This window comes from Theropithecus gelada, chromosome 13, assembly GCF_003255815.1.
Source record: "Theropithecus gelada isolate Dixy chromosome 13, Tgel_1.0, whole genome shotgun sequence".
Classification (NCBI taxonomy): domain Eukaryota; kingdom Metazoa; phylum Chordata; class Mammalia; order Primates; family Cercopithecidae; genus Theropithecus; species Theropithecus gelada.
The window spans coordinates 45,122,588-45,139,819 of NC_037681.1; the positions used below are offsets into that span (position 1 = coordinate 45,122,588).

A 17,232-nucleotide genomic window follows, 5' to 3' on the forward strand; every position below is an offset into this window, starting at 1 on the left:
TCCACTACCTACCCAATCCTATAAAACTGCCCCACCCCTATCTCCTTTTGCTGACTCCTTTTTCGGACTCAGTCCGCCTGCTCCCAGGTGATTAAAAAGCTTTATTGCTCACACAAAACCTGTTTGGTGGTCTCTTCACACGGACGCGCGTGACAGATAAAACCACCTCTCTACTACAAATACAAAAAATTAGCTGGGTGTGGTGGTGGGCACCTGTAATCCCAGCTACTCTGGAGGCTGAGGCAGGAGAATGGCGTGAACCCAGAAGGCATAGGTTGCAGTGAGCCAGGATTGCTCCACTGCACTCCAGCCTGGGCAACAAGAGCAAAACTCTGTTTCAAAAAAAAAAAAAAAGGAGAGAAAAAAAGAAACCTATCAAAGCGTCAAAGCCTAAGAGATTCTTTTCAAGGATGTAGCGTCTATTCTAGGGCTTGCAGCACAATCTTTGCCCTGTTGGAGAAATCATAATTTTCTGTAACCTTAGTGTGCATGGCCAGATACAGTGCCCTTGGTGCCAGATTTCTGCTATTTGACTCCTTCCTGTGAGCACTTTACCCTCTCATAATGTGTTGATTCTAAACCACACACATTTATTGTTCCCCTTTTAGGTTGGCTGTCTCCAGGGCCCAGGCTGTTTCTAGGTAGCACTAGAGCCTCCACTTCAGTGGGTCTGGGGTGGGGCCTGATAATTCGCTGTTCTAACAAGTACCCAAGTGGTACTGATCTAGGGATCAGACCACCGCTTTGAGAGCCGCTGATCTAGTTCAAATGATCATAGTCTTAAGCTGATACCAATAAGAAAATCGAATGCTTCCCTGCTGCTGTCTTGCTCTCCCTCAGCGCCAGCACATGCGTTCATGTTCTTCCCCACCTGGGGTAGACGCTTAGGCTATTTGTGCTCAGATCTCTGCTTTAGGGATTTGCCTAAATCTGCTGTCTCCAAGCTGTGTCTCATTTCTGTCTAACTTTTTTTTTTCCCCCAGGCAAAGTCTCACTCTGTTGCCCAAGCTGGAGTACAGTGGCACGATGTCGGCTCACTGCAACCTCCACCTCCCGGGTTCAAGCGATTCTACTGCCTCAGCCTCCCAAGTAGCTGGGACTACAGGCACCTGCCACCATGCCTGGCTAATTTTTTTTTTTTTTTTGAGATGGAATTTCGCTCTTGTTGCCCAGGCTGGAGTGCAATGACGCGATCTCCAGCTCACCACAATCTCCACCTCCTGGGTTCAAGCAATTCTCCTGCCTCAGCCTCCCGAGCAGCTGGGATTACAGGCCACCACACCACCCAGCTAATTTTGTATTTTTAGTAGAGATGGGATTTCTCCATGTTGGTCAGGGTGGTCTCGAACTCCCAACCTCAGGTGATCCGCCCGCCTCGGCCTCCCAAAGTGCTGGGATTACAGGCCTCAGTCACCGCGCCCAGAGTTTTTTTTGTAGTTTTACTAGAAGACAGGGTATCACTATGTTGGCCAGGCTGGTCTCGATCTCCTGACCTTGTGATCCGCCTGCCTCGGCCTCCTAAAGTGCTGGGATTACAGGCATGAGCCACCGCACTTGGCCTCGCTAGCTTTATACTATGCCTTACTGAAGAATTCAGAACTTAATTTTTTTTTAAGATGCAGTATCCTTTAGAAACATTTTCCTAATGGGCTTGAATGGAAATGGTGCTGGATTCCTGGATGGCATCACTCCCTAACAGAAAGGGGTAGACAATGGCCTCCTTCATGGAGAGCTCTTGGAGAGCAGCTCTGAGGACTGTGCCATCTGCATCTTCCCAAGTTTAGGGCCTAGCACGAAGTCGCAGGCACTGCTCTAAGGAGTTTGTACATCCAAATACATTTAAATCCCTGCTTTGCCGGGCGCGGTGGCTCAAGCCTGTAATCCCAGCACTTTGGGAGGCCGAGGCGGGCGGATCACGAGGTCAGGAGATCGAGACCATCCTGGCTAACATGGTGAAACCCCGTCTCTACTAAAAATACGAAAAAAACTAGCCGGGCGTGGTGGCGGGCGCCTGTAGTCCCAGCTACTCGGAGGCTGAGGCAGGAGAATGGCCTGAACCTGGGAGGCGGAGCTTGCAGTGAGCCAAGATCGCGCCACTGCACTCCAGCCTGGGTGACACAGCGCGAGACTCCGTCTCAAAAAAAAAAAAAAAAAAAAAAAAAAAAAATCCCTGCTTTACGGATAAGGGAACTGGCTCTCAGGGAAATGGAGTGACTGCCCAAGTCCACAGAGCTTGAAAGTATGAGACCCAGATTTGGACTCAAGCAGTTTGACAGCAAAGCCTGGGCTCCTGCCCACTGTTGTGCTATCTAATATAGTGCTCAATGAGTTCGTTCAGTGTTATGAAAGATCCTATGCCTCCTACTTTTTTAAACTTTTAAGTTCAGGGGTACCTGTGCAGCATGTGCAGATTTGTTTTATAGGTTAACTTGTGTCGTGGGGGTTTGTGGTACAAATTTGATCACCCAGGTATTAAGCCTAGAACCCATTCATTATTTTCCTGATCCACTCCCTCCTCCCACCCTCCAATCAATCCCCGTGTGTGTTGTTCCCCTGCGTGTGTCTATGTGTTCTCATCATTTGGCTCCCACTTTTAAGTGAGAACATGCGGTATTTGGTTTTCTGTTCCTGCTTTAGTTTGCTGAGGATAATGTATATGCCTCCTACTTAATAGAAAAAAGTCAGCAGGTATGGTCAACTTCAACCTTCTTTCTCCTACAGTCTATGAAACATACGTACATCTTTATCTTCACCATCTGCCTTTCCTCCAGTCTCAGAAAAGAAGGTTCCCCTCTCTCAGTTCAAGGCCAGCTCTTCCCGGTACCTCTGACCCCATCTCTTCCTGTTTTCTCTGGACTTCATCAGTTATTCTATTTTGGAACTTTAATCTCTTAATCTCTCCTCTCCTTACTTTCTCCTCCTTACCCTCTTTCTCCTCCCCACCCATCAACCTGCTAAAGATCTAAGAAAATCCCCACTAGGGAACCCAACATTGATCTTTCCAGCCCCTCTTCAACCATTATCCTCTCTATCCTCCCTTTCAAGCTTCTGGAAAGGACACTTCTCACCTCCTCTTACCTCCCCTTCTTTTTTTTTTTTTTTTTTTGAGATGGAGTTTTGCTCTTGTCGCCCAGACTGGAGTGCAGTGGCACGATCTCTACTCACTGCAATCCCTGCCTCCCAGGTTCAAGTGATTCTTCTGCCTCAGCATCCTGAGTAGCTGGGATTACAGGCAACTGCCACCACACCCTGCTAATTTTTGTATTTTTAGTAGAGACGGGGGTTTCACCATGTTGGCTAGGATGGTCTCGAACTCCTGACCTGGTGATCCGCCTGCCTTGGCCTCCCAAAGTGCTGGGATTACAGGCATTAGCCACCAGGCCTGGCCTCCCATTCTTGTCTCAACAGGTTACGATCTGATTTCTACCCTCACTATGCTATTCAAACTTCACTAAGTTCACCAGTACATTCCCAATTGCTAGATGTTTCCACGTTTTAGTCACTGAAATGCTATGCTGCACTTGATTTCTCTCTACCCCTTGAACTCCTCATTCACTTGGCTTCCTGAGGTCAGCTCTGCCCTCAGCACTCTACCAATTCTGCCTGTGAGACCCATCCGCTCTCCTCCATTCAGGTGACCACCTTTCATAAAGGGAAATCTTTTTTTTTGAGATGGAGCTTCGCTCTCGTCGCACAGGCTGGAGTGAAATGGCACAATCTCGGCTCACTGCAACCTCCGCCTCCCGGGTTCAAGTGATTCTCCTGCTTCAGCCTCCAGAGTAGCTGGGATTACAGGCGCCTGTCACCACGCCCAGCTTTTTTCTTTTTTCCTTTTTTAGGAGAGACAGGGTTTCACCATGTTGGCAAGGCTGGTCTCCAACTCCTGACCTCAGGTGATGCACCCGCCTCAGTCTCCCAAATGCTGGGATTACAGGCGTGAGCCACTGCACTGGGCCCATAAAGGGAACTCTTATCTGGGATCTTAGTACCACCTTATCTAAGGGGGATGGATGTTACCCATATAGATTCTTAGCTACCTGAGGGCAAAACTGTTTTATGCACAGCCTGCCACGTAGACAAACAATAGATATCTGTTGAACAAATTACCCCTCATCAGCTGCGCTTCACAGATGTCTAAGCGTTTCTGTAGGTGTGTCCGAATGTTTATAGAAATACTGTAACCATTGTGCAGAGTGTTACAGATGTTCAGAGAAGGAACTATCATTTTTGGCTGGGTAAGAATTTTTGGCAGTGATAGCACTTGAGCTGGAAATAGTGGAAGTAAAGTCCAGGTGCAGGAAAGGGAGGGGAGGAGTAAGAACATTCAACTCTCATGACAGAGACTGGAGAACAGCAACTAGAGGGACTCTGTGGAAACATCAAGTTTGAATAAGGGAATAGAAGATTCAACTAAAAAGATAGCTAGGAGGCCGGGTGCGATGGCTCACGCCTGTAATCCCAGCACTTTGGGAGGCCGAGACTGGCGGATCACCTGAGGTCAGGAGTTGGAGACCAGCTTGGCCAACATGGTGAAACCCCATCTTTACTAAAAAAATACAAAAATTAGCCAGCTGTGGTAGCATATGCCTGTAGTCCCAGCTACTTGGGAGGCTGAGGCAGGAGAATGGCTTGAACCCAGGAGGCAGAGGTTGCAGTGAGCAGAGATGGCGCCACCACACTCCAGCCTGGGCGACAGAGAGAGACTCCATCTCCAAAAAACAAAAAAGATGGGTAGGAAATACACATGAGGAGGGCCTGAAGTCTCAGCTAAGGAGTGCTGGGATTACTCCACAGGCAGGGAGGAGCCTAGACTACACAGGTAGGTGTTCAGTCATCCTATCTGGTGGCAGAGCGGCTGCTGGATTGAAGCATCACACTGGAGGTGAACAGACCGTGGGACATGCCAGTGAGCAAAATGAGAGGCTGACACAGGGCAGCAGCACTAAAATGACAAGAAAACAGTTGTAGTACCTGACAGATTTCATCAAATCTAATAAGTCCGTATGTATGTACATATATATAGACACACACGAATTTTAACGTTTTATTATCATTACAGAGACAGTGCCTCACTCTGTTGCCCAGGCTGGAGTGCAGTGGCATGATTAGAACTGACTGTAACCTTGAACTCATGGGCTTAAGCGCTCCTCCCGCCTTGGCTCCCAAAACCCTGGGATTAGCAGACATGAGCCACCACACTGGCCAAATTTTAACATCTTTGTTATTGAAATACAAATGTTTTAATTTATTTGCCAGCATTTTTTTTAACAATACATAAAATATTATCATATCTTAAAGTTGATGTTGTCTTAGATTCAATGAAATATGATAACTGGGTGTGAATAAGAAGGAATTCAAAAGCAAAGTTTCAAACCTGGGTGACTGGAAGGGAGTTTCCTTGACCCCCATAGGAGAGTCTAACCCAATCTTCTATTTGAGCAATGATCGCCAGACAACACTGCCCACGCACCTTCCACAGTTGCACTTATTAATAAGAGGAAGTAGTTATTAATGACAACTTTAATAGGAACATGCGCTGAACCCTCAAGAAACTGTCACAACTGAAAGACGGGAGCAAGCTGACACTGCAAACACATGATGCTCTGGAATGGGTGGCCTGCTGATTCTGGATCCAGCTGGTATTCAAACACATCAAAGCAGCAGTCATTTGAACAATCGGAACTTCTTCAAATACTGGCCCACTTCTTCCTTGGGGTAGGGCCGGAGAGCAATGCAAGTGGCGATATTCTCTGGTTGCTCAAGCCACAGCATGTGGTCAATGTTCTTCTGTTGCAGGGTCTCGGCCAGCTCCTTTAGGGTGGTCTCATCTGGGGCCTAAAGGAGAAGAACATAGAACACAAACTGAATAGCCCACTTAGGAAGTGTCAAAAGGCCAAAAAGGGTTTCGGGAGTCCTCTTCACTGAAAGTGGAGTAACAGCTTTACCAAGGAGGGAGCTGCAGAGCAACGATGTCATTCCTTGGTGCACTGAGGAGGGGAGAGAGGCCTCCTATTCCTGTTTAGACAATGGAGATTTGTATCTTCCCTCGTGAGATGTCGTGTGCCCAACATCCACATGTGTAATGTGTAATTCTGCTCTACACGTTTTCCAGCTCTCCTATGGCTGGTGCCCATAATTTTAAATGCCTCTGACTTTAACCACTGCCTAGTGGAAGTTTTTTTTTTCTTTTGAAACAGAGTCTTGCTCTGTCACCCAGGCCAGAGTGTAGTGGCACGATCTCGGCTCACTGCAGCCTCTGCCTCCCAAGTTCAAGTGATTCTCCTGCCTCAGCCTCCCGAGTAGCTGGGATTACAGGCGTACACCACCACACCTGGCTAATTTTTGTATTTTTAGTAGAGATGCGGTTTCACCGTGTTGCCCGGGCTGGTCTGGAACTCCTGACCTCAAGTGATCCACCCGCCTAGGCCTCCCAAAGTGCTGGGATCACAGGCGTGAGCCACCGCGCCCAGCCCCTAGTGGAAGGATTTCTAAAAGCACATCCACTTCCACTTCCCTCCATCCCTCCCACTCTACCTCACTGAAACCTAAAGGGGTTTTCCTTCTGCTGGGATAGCTCCCACTTGTTTATTAAATGGAGAGTACAATATTCTCTAACATCCTTCTGAAATCGTTTCTGGGTCATCCTTACTGCCAATTCACCCATGATGAATCCCATTCCAGGAAGTATTAAAACTATCACTCAGAAAATTATTATTTTCATGTTATTTTGCATAAAGTTTATCTTTTACCTATGAAGGCAGAAGCCACTAAGATAATCAGAGGCTGGTTTTAACAAATTAGAGAATGCTAGTATTGCTACTTTTAACCTGCTAAGTCCTTCCGGCAGAGCTCTGCTGGAGGACTCATCAGCTTCTTCAGCCTCGGGCAGAGGCATAGTACAGTGAGATACAGTGAGTCTCTGGAATCAGACTACCGGACTCCAAACTCTTGCTGACTGCGTGATCGTGGACAAGTTAGGCGACTTCGCTGGCCTCTTCGTCCCTTTATAAAATAGGAATAATGCTTCCTAGTGGGGATCAATGAAATTAGGCTCAGACCTGTGCCTGGCACATACTAAGCACTCAATAAATGTAGTTAATCCTGGTATTGTCTTATATTTTATTGGCCCTTCTGATTACAGCAGCACCTCAATGTAATCAGTAGCGACTCCTAAGTTCCCTTCTTGAGTCATGATTAACAACTAAGAATCATGAGACCCTCTTTTAAACTCAGGGGAGTCACTTAATCCCTGTAGGCTTCAGAGAGTTTCACCCGAGACAGGAGGAGTCTGAACCTGATTTCTTAAGACCTCTTAATAGGAAGAAAATCTAAGTGAAAAGTCAGCGGATTCTGTTCTGCCTACTCAGATTCTCAAGGCATTTTTCCTACAGGTTACCGCCTGATGTTTCACTATCCAGCAGTAATGTTTCTCTTGAAAGATAATCTGTCTTTGCCAGTCTTCCATGAAGGTATTACTCCACCCCTCCACCTGAGTTCTGGCTTCATTACTTTAAAGCCGTTTTTCCTTATTATAAAATATGTGCTTAAGGTAGAAAATTTCAAAAATACAGATAAGCATTAGGAAATAAACAAAATCTCACCATGCACTACTTAATATTTAGATATCTTTCCTTAGTTTTTCCTTTCAAAGTCTGGATCATTCTGTACATATAGTTCAGTTAGCTTCGCATCATGAGCACTCTTCCAGACCACTAAATATGCTTCAAAAACGTAAGGGCTCCCATGAATATCCTTGTGCAAAGCTCTTTGGGTCCATCTGATTATTTTCTTAGGCTACATCTCTAGCAGCAGGAGAGACAGAGTCAAAGGGTAAGGGTGAGATTTGTTTGGTTATCTGCAAACAGAACTTGACTGCTATTTTAAAAGGTGCACCGATTTACACCCCTGGTGACTGGTCTATCTGAAGCTAGGTTCAAATAAGGCTTTTAGTGTTTATTTTCAAATACTTTGGCGTCCTACCCAGGTAAATACTCAGTTTGACTTCACTTTGCACTGTCCCCACGGCGAGAAGGAGCTCGCTCTGTCCCCTCGGGCTCGGTTTTGCTGGAGGACCGCACTTTGGGGCATGGCTTTAAAAGGTCGGCCAGTGCACAGGCGGAACGGCGGGGACACAGGCGGCACCACTTCACCGCGAGCCCAGAAGGGGGCGGACGACTGCTCTCCACTCTTCACACAGTCAGGCCCTCCCCAAGGACGCACCTCCAGGGAAACAGCTCCAGTCTAAATGTTAACGATCACCCCAACCCCCGCCGCACCCACTCCCCGCAGCTAGGCCTTCGGACCGAAGATCACACCCACTTCCGCCCTCGACGTCTCAGCACCTCCCCCTCCGCCCGAGTGCCTCACCTCAAGGACCACTTTGCGCATGCGCCCCAGCTCTTGGAGGTAAGCGGCGGTGTGCGGGTGGTCGCGGTGAGTGTGCAAGGCCGCGGTGGCCGCGTGACAAGCCTGCGCCACCAGTGCGCCCGCCGGCCAGGAGAACGGAGCTTGTGATAGATCCTTTCGTAACACCAAGTATTGTACCAGGACCTGCGGCTCCGCCCCAGAGGCCGCCATCTTCCTCACCACCCGAAAGGCCGGACCTACTCCCCGGTGCATCCTGGGATCAGGGCGGGGCCCTGAGCGCCGCCATGTTTTTGTACGGCAGGATCGCAAAGCACGCCGGGACCGGTTGGCTTGGTTTTGAAGACGTGGATGGCGGGAATTCTCGCCCCTGGCCTGGGTGAGCTAGAAGGGAGAAGGTAGGGGAAAGACCCAGTGTCTGACGGGACTGTGGCCAGGGTGGCGGGCTGAACGGCCTTCTTAAAACTCCTTCCGTAGCTGTGAAGCCTGCTGGACCAGAGTAGCCGTGGCCTCGGGAGCGCGCCGGGCCGCGGAGTGGGCGCGGGGGTGGGCGTGGACTCTGCTGGCTCGGGCGCTGGGAGAGGGCTGGCGGCTCAGGAAAGGGGATCCTAGCCGTGACGTTTGTGTCATCCGCGGCCCAGGGGTTGTGCCTGAGTGGTGTGTGCCCTGCCGTCTGGGTTTGAATGGGACTAGATGCGATATGACTCTGTTGCCATTTTTCTTTTATCAGCAAGGACATTGAGGTCCCTATCACCGCTTGCCTAGACAACTTCATGGGAAGGCCCTTGGCAATCTGAGATGGAGCAGGCGAACCCTTTACGTCCAGATGGCGAGTCTAAAGGAGGTATTGAGAGGGCCGCCGCCTTCCCCTTCCTGCTGCTGCCCAAAGATGATCCGCAGGCTGAGAGAGCCCTTTCCTCCTGGAACTGACGTGGGACCTGACCTGTTTGGGAGCAGAATGGTGAAAGGAACTAACATTGAAGACAAAGGGACAGGCAGCCAGGATTATTCGAGGAGGAAAAATGGCTTCGTTTCTAGGCTCCCACCTCTTTTGAAACGGATTAAGTTGCATCCATCATATGCTCAGTGTTTCTATTCTGAACTGCGGTTCTAGCCGGGGAGGTTTCTTTCCTCTCCCCGGGTTTTTTGGGCCATTTATGCGTTACTCCTGAGGGAGGGCCAGTGCAGGGCAGTGACTGTAGTGTCGGTTAGAACTGGGTTTGAGTCTTGGCTCTGCCATGATAAATAAAGGGCCCTTAGGCAAGTCACTTTATTCTCTGCCTCTGTTTCTTCATCTAGAAAATGGAGGTGAAAATGGCACGGTAGTGGTAGTTGTGGAAAAAGTATTTCTTTTGTGGTGGAATAGTATTTAATTCAAACGTTTCAAGTGAAGCATTTAGCACATGTCTAATATATAGGAAATACTCAAAGGCTTTGTAAGTGTCTTAAAAAGTAGAAAGTGTTTAAAGAATTTATTGTTAGAGTTGCTTAGAATTATGAAACTACTACTTAGTCCTTAGTCAATCCTTTGGAAACTGAGATTTGCATCTGAATTTCTGTCCAGAAGGAAGTTGCTTTCTTCTTTAGTGCCCGGTAATATTTGTGGACAGTTCTGGTTTTGTGTTGCTTTATGTCCTGTGCTATTAATACTTTTTAGAACTTTGGCATACTTAAGCATGATGCCTAAATCCAGAGGGTTCTACATTAGTACTTTGGGAAAGCTTGCCATAAAACCCAACTTTAAAAATAACTCTATAATTTTAAAAAGAATTCTGAGTTTATCAGTGAATTTGGTGATCCTGTTTTTCTCTGGGCCATCATTATCATTGATAACTATGAAGTAGCTATATTCAGCTTAAGATGACTTAAGCTGAGACTGTAGATAATAAAAGTATATGGGGTAAGATTTACTGTTACTTTAAGACTAAAAATAAGTTTGGTGACTTTGTGTAGTGGAAACATGCTACACTCAGGAGTAACCTGTTCTCTAGTCCAGGCCTAATTTTGTTTCTATTAAAATAAGCGATGAGGTGAAAGTTTTGGATTATCAAGAGACTTAGACCCGTCTCCTTATTCTCTACCGAAAACAATATTTAAACATTTAGCTGTTACCCATACTGGTTTTCTCCCTCTGCTTGGGTGATTTCAGCTTTTGGTTTATTATTTGAATTGTCCCCACTCATTTCGGAAGGAAGGACATGGAATTTTAGTTGCAACCAGTTTATTCAAATAGGCAGGGATTTTGACCTTTTTTGTAACCTTTTTTGGGACAAAGCTGACTGGCTAGGGTGAGATGTCATAACTTCCAAGGTAAAGCAGGCCCAGCAGATACACTCCCTCTTTTCTCTAGTAGCAACGCTAAACAACAACGCTGCCCCCTTGGTGTAGAGGGGATCAGGTCGGTAAAGAAGCTGGGCAGGTTTGAAAGCCTGAGAGGAGAGCTGTGTGGAAATGCCTAGAGAAGCAGCAGCATGATACTGTTTTGAACACCTACTTATCTCAGAAACTTTGGGAACATTGATATCTCCTGTTTTAGTAATGTAGAATTTCCATAAAGGAGAATTTGGTCAGGCATCTCCTGTACCACCCTAAATTAATCTATGTGTGTGTGCTTTTCAGATCACCTCCTGGTTGGACAGTAAATAATTTTTGTAAGCTCCATGAAGACAGGGACATCATTTTGCCACTGTAGTATGAATAACTTCCGGCACGGTCCTTGGTCCATAGTAGATTCTCAATACATAGTTGTTGGATAAATAGAGACTTGTGAATAAAGCAGTTAATCACATGCTAATTTTTAGGACTAATTTATTTAATTTGAATTTTGGTTTTTCACGATTATTATTGTAGTATTGTGGATTTTTCTGTGGACATGAGCCAAGTGAACGTAATCTCCAAGAGTGTCATGCTTGGTTGTCTGTGTTTCAGTAAATATTTCTGGGGTGTTGGCCAGGCGTGGTGGCTCACACCTGTAATCCCAGCACTTTGGGAGGCCAAAGCGGGCGGATCACAAGGTCAGGAGTTGAAGACCAGCCTGGCCAACATAGTGAAACCCCATCTCTACTAAATATAAAAATTAGCCGGGCATGGTGGCACGTGCCTGTAGTCACAGCTAATCGGGAGGCTGAAGCAGGAGAATTGCTTGAACCTGGGAGGTGGAGGTTGCAGTGAGCTGAGATCGCGCCACTGCACTCCAGCTTGGGCAACAGAGTAAGACTTCGTCTCAAACAAACAAACATTTCCGGAGTGTTTACTGTGTGTCAGACATTGTGCTAGGGTTAAAGGATCCATGGGTGAACACAAATGCACACGGCCCCTGATTTTGGAGCTTTAAGGTTCAGCGGGAAAGATAAGCAAATCAAATAATCTCACTAATGAATATATAATTAAAAGTATAGTGGCCGGGTGCGGTGGCTCACACCTGTAATCCTAGCACTTTGGGAAGCCGAAGTGGGAGGATCGCTTGAGCTCAGGAGTTTGAGACCAGCCTGGGAAACATAGTGAGACCCCATCTCTTTTATTTAAAAAACAAAAACAAAAAAACTATAGTATTGTCTCAGAAGGATCTTTGAGAGCTTATGAGCTGGCACCTGGCCTTGTTCTGAAGGTGTTGCAAAGGTTTCCCTGAGGAAATGCTGTTTGCACTGAGTGCTAACAAGCTACAGTAGTACAGGTGAAGGTGGGTAAGGGGCAGCTGTGGAAGAGCCTTTGGTGTGCCTGTTGCGGGGCGGGGATCAGGTCAGTAAAGAAGCTGGGCAGGTTTGAGAGCCTGAGAGAAGGCCTGTGTAGAAGTGCCTAGAGAAGGAGCAGCATGATACTGGTGAGGGTAGGAAAGATCCAGAGGCCAGTAGGCCTTGTAGGCAGTGTGAAGTCATCGAAAGGCTTTAGCCAGCTGGATGACACGATCCAGTTTAGATTTTGAAATATGCTTTCAGTGTATGGGCCACCTAGGAAACTTGTAATAGTCCAGAAATGGTGGTAGCTTGAACTACAATGGTGGCATTGCAGATGGGGAAAATGGAAATATTTTAGAGATACTAGGAATGTATATTCAATAGGATTTGGTAATGGATTGGGACTGGGGCAGGAAGAAGGTGTAAGGAAGCAAGTACCTGGTTTACACAGCTGTAAATGGTTCTAGTCACTGAGGGGTTTGGAAGGGGAGATGGTGAATTCAGTCTTGGACATGTTGATTGTCAGGTTCCTGTGAGTCTTCCAAGTAGATACACTGAGAAGGCAGGTGGGTATTCTGCTTTCTCAAGAAGCAGGAGAGAGGTATAAGCTAGAGATACAGTATTTGCGAGGCATCGACATGTATGGCCATTAAGGCTGTGGGTAGTGATGAGATTTCTTCTGGAGGGAAGAGGTCTTAGGACTGAGCTCCAGAAAATGTCAGCATTTAATGATCAAGGAGGAGAGTAGGAGCCTGCAAAGCAGAAAGAGGGGTCAGACAGGTAAAACATAAGTGTCACAAAAACAAGTAGGTTGTCTCTTGTTCATCACTACATTCAGTGCCTGAAATAGTGCTTGGCACAAAATAGATGCTTAATAAACATCTGTTGAACAAGGCAAACCAAGAGGCTGGTATGCTAAGATTCAAAGGAAAAGAGGGTTTCACGAAGGTGGTGATCAGCAGAAGCATATAGTGCTGGGAGGTGAGATAAGGGAGCTTGAAAAATGTGCTTTGGGTTCAGCAACATTGACATCACTGTTGATCTTGGAGTAGTTTTGTAAAATAATGGGAACAGAAGTGAGTTTCAAGTGGATTGAGATATGAGTCACAGGCAAGGAAATGGAGAAAGTGAGTACAGGTTGAGCACTGAAAATCCAAAATCTGAAATACTCCAAAATCTGAAGCTTTTTGAGTACTGACATGATGCTCAAAGGAAATGCTTATTTCCAGTTTTGGATTTTCAGATATGGGATGTTCAGCCAGTAAGTATAATGCAAATATTCCCAATTCCGAAATCTGAAACACCTCTAGTCCCAAAACTTTTGGATAAATGATACTCAACTTGCATGGACAACTCTCTTAAGTAGTTTTCCTGGCAAGGAAAGGGGAGAAAAGGGAGATGGTAGCTTAAGGGGATTTGTGGGCAAGAACAGGCCTGTGAGTGTATGAAATGTGTGTGTGTGAGTGTATGAGTGTGTGTGAGTGTATGAAATGTGTGTGTGTGTGTGTGTGAGTGTATGAAATGTGTGTGTGTGAGTGTGTGTGTGAGTGTATGAAATGTGTGTGTATGAGTGTGTGTGTGAGTGTATGAGTGTGTATGAGTATATGAAATGTGTGTGTATGAGTGTGTGTATGTTTGAAGACAGTTAAGACTTGAGTGTGTGTGGAAGGGAAATGAACACAGCAGAGAAAAGGGTAACTGATCATCTAGAGTTTCTGAGAAAGCAAGAGGGGATAGGCCTCAATGAGTAAAATAGGATAATTTTGCATATAGTGTGTGTCTGTTTCTATTTGATCTCACCCAATTTTTTTTTTTTTTTTTTTTTGAGATGGAGTCTGTCACCCAGGCTGGAGTGCAGTGGCCGGATCTCGGCTCACTGCAAGCTCCGCCTCCTGGGTTCATGCCATTCTCCTGCCTCAGCCTCCCGAGTAGCTGAGACTACAGGTGCCCGCCACCATGCCCAGCTAATTTTTTGTGTTTTTAGTAGAGACAGGGTTTCACCATGTTAGCCAGGGTGGTCTTGATGTCCTGACCTCGTGATTCACCAGCCTCAGCCTCCCAAAGTGCTGGGATTACAGGTGTGAGCCACTACACCCGGCCCGATCTCACATAATTTTTTAAATGTTTTTATTAGCGGTAAACACTCTAAGAGGTTTCTAGTCTTAATTCAATAGGTGAATAAGTTTTTGGATTCCATTCCAAGGCAAGGAAAGAAGATTAAGATTTTCATATATGTTTATGCATATGAACCCTACAAAACAGATGCTGGGTGTACTTAAGAAGCTCGATTAAATAAAGTCTGGGACTTTCTTTTTTGTTTGTTTGTTTTTTTGAGACAGAGTCTATCTCTGTCCCCCAGGCTGGAGTGCAATGGCGCGATCTCAGCTCACTGCAACCTCTGCCTCCCAGATTCAAACAATTCTCCTGCCTTAGCCTCCCTAGTAGCTGGGATTACAGGCATGCGCCACCACGCCCAGCTAATTTTTTGTAATTTTAATAGAGATAGGGTTTCGCCATGTTGGCCAGGCTGGTCTTGAACTCCTGACCTCAGGTGATCCAACTGCCTCGGCCCCCAAGAGTGCTGAGATTACAAGTGTGAGCCACCGCCCTCAACTGTGAGAGGGCTTCTCTCCAGCCGGTGGTAAAGCTAGAGAATCATCCTTTACACACTAGAGATGTGGATCTGTGGTAAACTGCAGACCTAGATAAGACACTGCTGCCTAATCAGCGTGTGATGGTTCATATCCTTTCTCGGGCTCTCTTTGAAGAGGATCCTGTTTTACATCACTCTTCAACCTAGGAGGTTGATGATCTTTGATTTCAATTGTTAGCTCCCCTGCTTTTATAAATTGACAGATATCTAACAATTCAGCTGGCCATAAAGTTCTGGTGAAAAAGAGTCACCTGTTCTTTCTGAGATACTTCCTGTTGCCACAGTGAGAAATCCTCGGCTTGTAAAATTCTCCTTTTACTCTCCTTAGGTGTTTTAGCTCACTTGGAAAGGCTAGAGAACCAAATGAGCAGATCCCGTAAACAGTCTGAAGAGCCGCAGAGCGTGCAGGCCCAGGAACGTGTTCTTGGAACCAAGATTCAGAAACTAAGGCATCTGCGAGATGATCTGAAGGCTGCGGTGCGGCACCGGCGAGGCAGCGTGAGTAGAAGGGTGGTGTCAGCAGTTCCTTTAGAGTATAATGAGCAAATGTGATTTGGGAATTGGTGAATTGGCAATTTTTAATAATGTGTTTTACTTGTGATCTTACTGGATTGATTGTAGTCCTTGATCCCTCAAATGATCAAACTTGTGGAGTTTGGCCAGGCGTGGTGGCTCATGCCTGTAATCCCACACTTTGAAAGGCCGAGGCAGGCCTATCACCTGTGGTCAGGCGTTTTGAGACCAGCCTGGCCAACATGGCGAAAACCTGTCTCTACTAGAAATACAAAAATTAGCCGGGCGTGGTGGCACGTGCCCGTAATCCCAGCTACTCAGGAGACTGAGGCACGAGCATTGCACCTGGGAGGCGGAGGTTCCAGTGAGCTGAGATCGAGCCGCTGCACTCCAGCCTGGGAAACAGAGCGAGACTCCGTCTCAAAAAAAAAAAAAAAAAAAAAAAATCCTGTAGAGTTACAGTGAATATCACCTAACATTGGTCAGGCACTACTGGTAAGCCAGGCAAGTTCTTCCTGCCAGGTTCTTAACCTGCCCTAATAAACACCTAAGTTTGTTACCTCAATCATAAACATATTAGGTATATACCTAGTAGAATTACTGGGTCATACGATATGCATATTAGGTTTAGTAAATACTGCCAGTTTTTGAAAGTGATTGTACTAGTTTTACATTCCCAGCAATAGTTGTATAAGTTTTCCATTGTTTTGCATTTTTACCAGTACTTGTAGTGGCTTGCCTTGAGTTGTTGATACTTTAGTCATTAGTGACATCTGTCACCCAGACTCAACCTCCTAGGGAGCTTGACCCTTCCCTTTTTTCAGTTTTCTCTCTAGCCTAGGTTCAGTCAGCAAGACCTATCAGATTTTTCTTTTATATAGTCTTTGTCCTTCCTCCATTGCCACAGCTCAAATATTAGCCATATATGGAGTAAATATCAGGTGATTTGGATACCAGGATTATGACAGTAGTCTGCCAGTTGGTGCATCTTCTCGTATTTCTGCTTTTCCAATAAATCCTGCACAGCCAAGAAAATGCTTCATGAAACACCGCACCATTGCTCTGCTCAAAAGCCATCAACAACCCTTAATTGCCCATGGGATATCAGCCTTCCTCCCCGTCTTCCTTTTCCACCTATATCTCTCTTCCTTCCTCCCTTCTTCCTTTCTTTTTTTTTAAAATTGTAATATATATAAAGTGCACAAATCTGATGGACTTTGTTACAAAGTTAGCACAACCAGGTAACTACAACAGTGATTCAAGTATAGAGCATTACCAGTACCCCAGAAGCCTCCAGTTTGCCTCTTCTAGTCATATCTCTTAAGGTACCCACTATTCTGATTTCTGTCACCATACATAGGTTTTACCTGATTTTGAACTTTATATAAATGTTAAAAAGCACTAACTCTTACGTCTGGCTTCTTTTGCTGAATGTTATGACTGAGATTCACCTACACTTTGCTTATAGTGGTCATTTTTTTATTGCTATATAGCAATTCTATTTTATGAGTATACTACAACTTGTTTACCCATTCTACTGTGATGACATTTGGGTTATTGGGGTTATTTCACTTTGGGATCATTATGAATGTTGTCACTATTAACATTTTGTGTGTTTCTGTCCTTTGGTATAAAAATATACACTTATATATTGGGTGTATGCCTAGTAGAATTGTTGGTTAGTAGGATATGCATATTAGGTTTAGAAAATTCTGGCAGTTTTTGAGGCCGGGCGCGGTGGCTCAAGCCTGTAATCCCAGTACTTTGGGAGGCCGAGACGGGTGGATTACGAGGTCAGGAGATCGAGACCATCCTGGCTAACACGGTGAAACCCCGTCTCTACTAAAACAATACAAAAAACTAGCCGGGCGAGGTGGTGGGCGCCTGTAGTCCCAGCTACTCGGGAGGCTGAGGCAGGAGAATGGCGTAAACCCGGGAGGTGGAGCTTGCAGTGAGCTGAGATCCGGCCACTGCACTCCAGCCTGGGCGACAGAACAAGACTCCGTCTCAAAAAAAAAAAAAAAAAAA

The 17,232-nt window shown here is 46.0% G+C and overlaps 2 protein-coding genes across 5 annotated transcripts in view; one reads left to right on the forward strand and one right to left on the reverse strand.

The window, feature by feature from the left end:
- Positions 1–5,502: 5,502 nt before the first annotated feature.
- On the reverse strand, positions 5,503–8,624 carry PTRHD1 (peptidyl-tRNA hydrolase domain containing 1). The gene is made up of 2 exons (XM_025353579.1): positions 8,368–8,624; positions 5,503–5,835 (listed from the first exon to the last, which is right to left on the reverse strand). Exons 1-2 carry the CDS (start codon positions 8,617–8,619, stop codon positions 5,665–5,667), a joined length of 423 nt encoding a protein of 140 aa, XP_025209364.1. The 5' UTR covers positions 8,620–8,624; the 3' UTR covers positions 5,503–5,664.
- Positions 8,357–17,232, forward strand: part of CENPO (centromere protein O) — a 20,702-nt gene continuing 11,826 nt past the window's right edge. Inside the window, exons 1-3 of one of the 4 annotated variants that reach the window (XM_025353576.1) lie at positions 8,357–8,762; positions 9,095–9,208; positions 15,020–15,189. In XM_025353576.1, coding sequence (XP_025209361.1) covers positions 9,163–9,208; positions 15,020–15,189 — 216 coding nt within the window. In that variant the 5' untranslated portion in view covers positions 8,357–8,762; positions 9,095–9,162. The remainder of the gene's footprint in view (positions 8,763–9,094; positions 9,209–15,019; positions 15,190–17,232) is intronic. The other 3 variants (XM_025353575.1, XM_025353578.1, XM_025353577.1) reach the window with 3 other exon arrangements.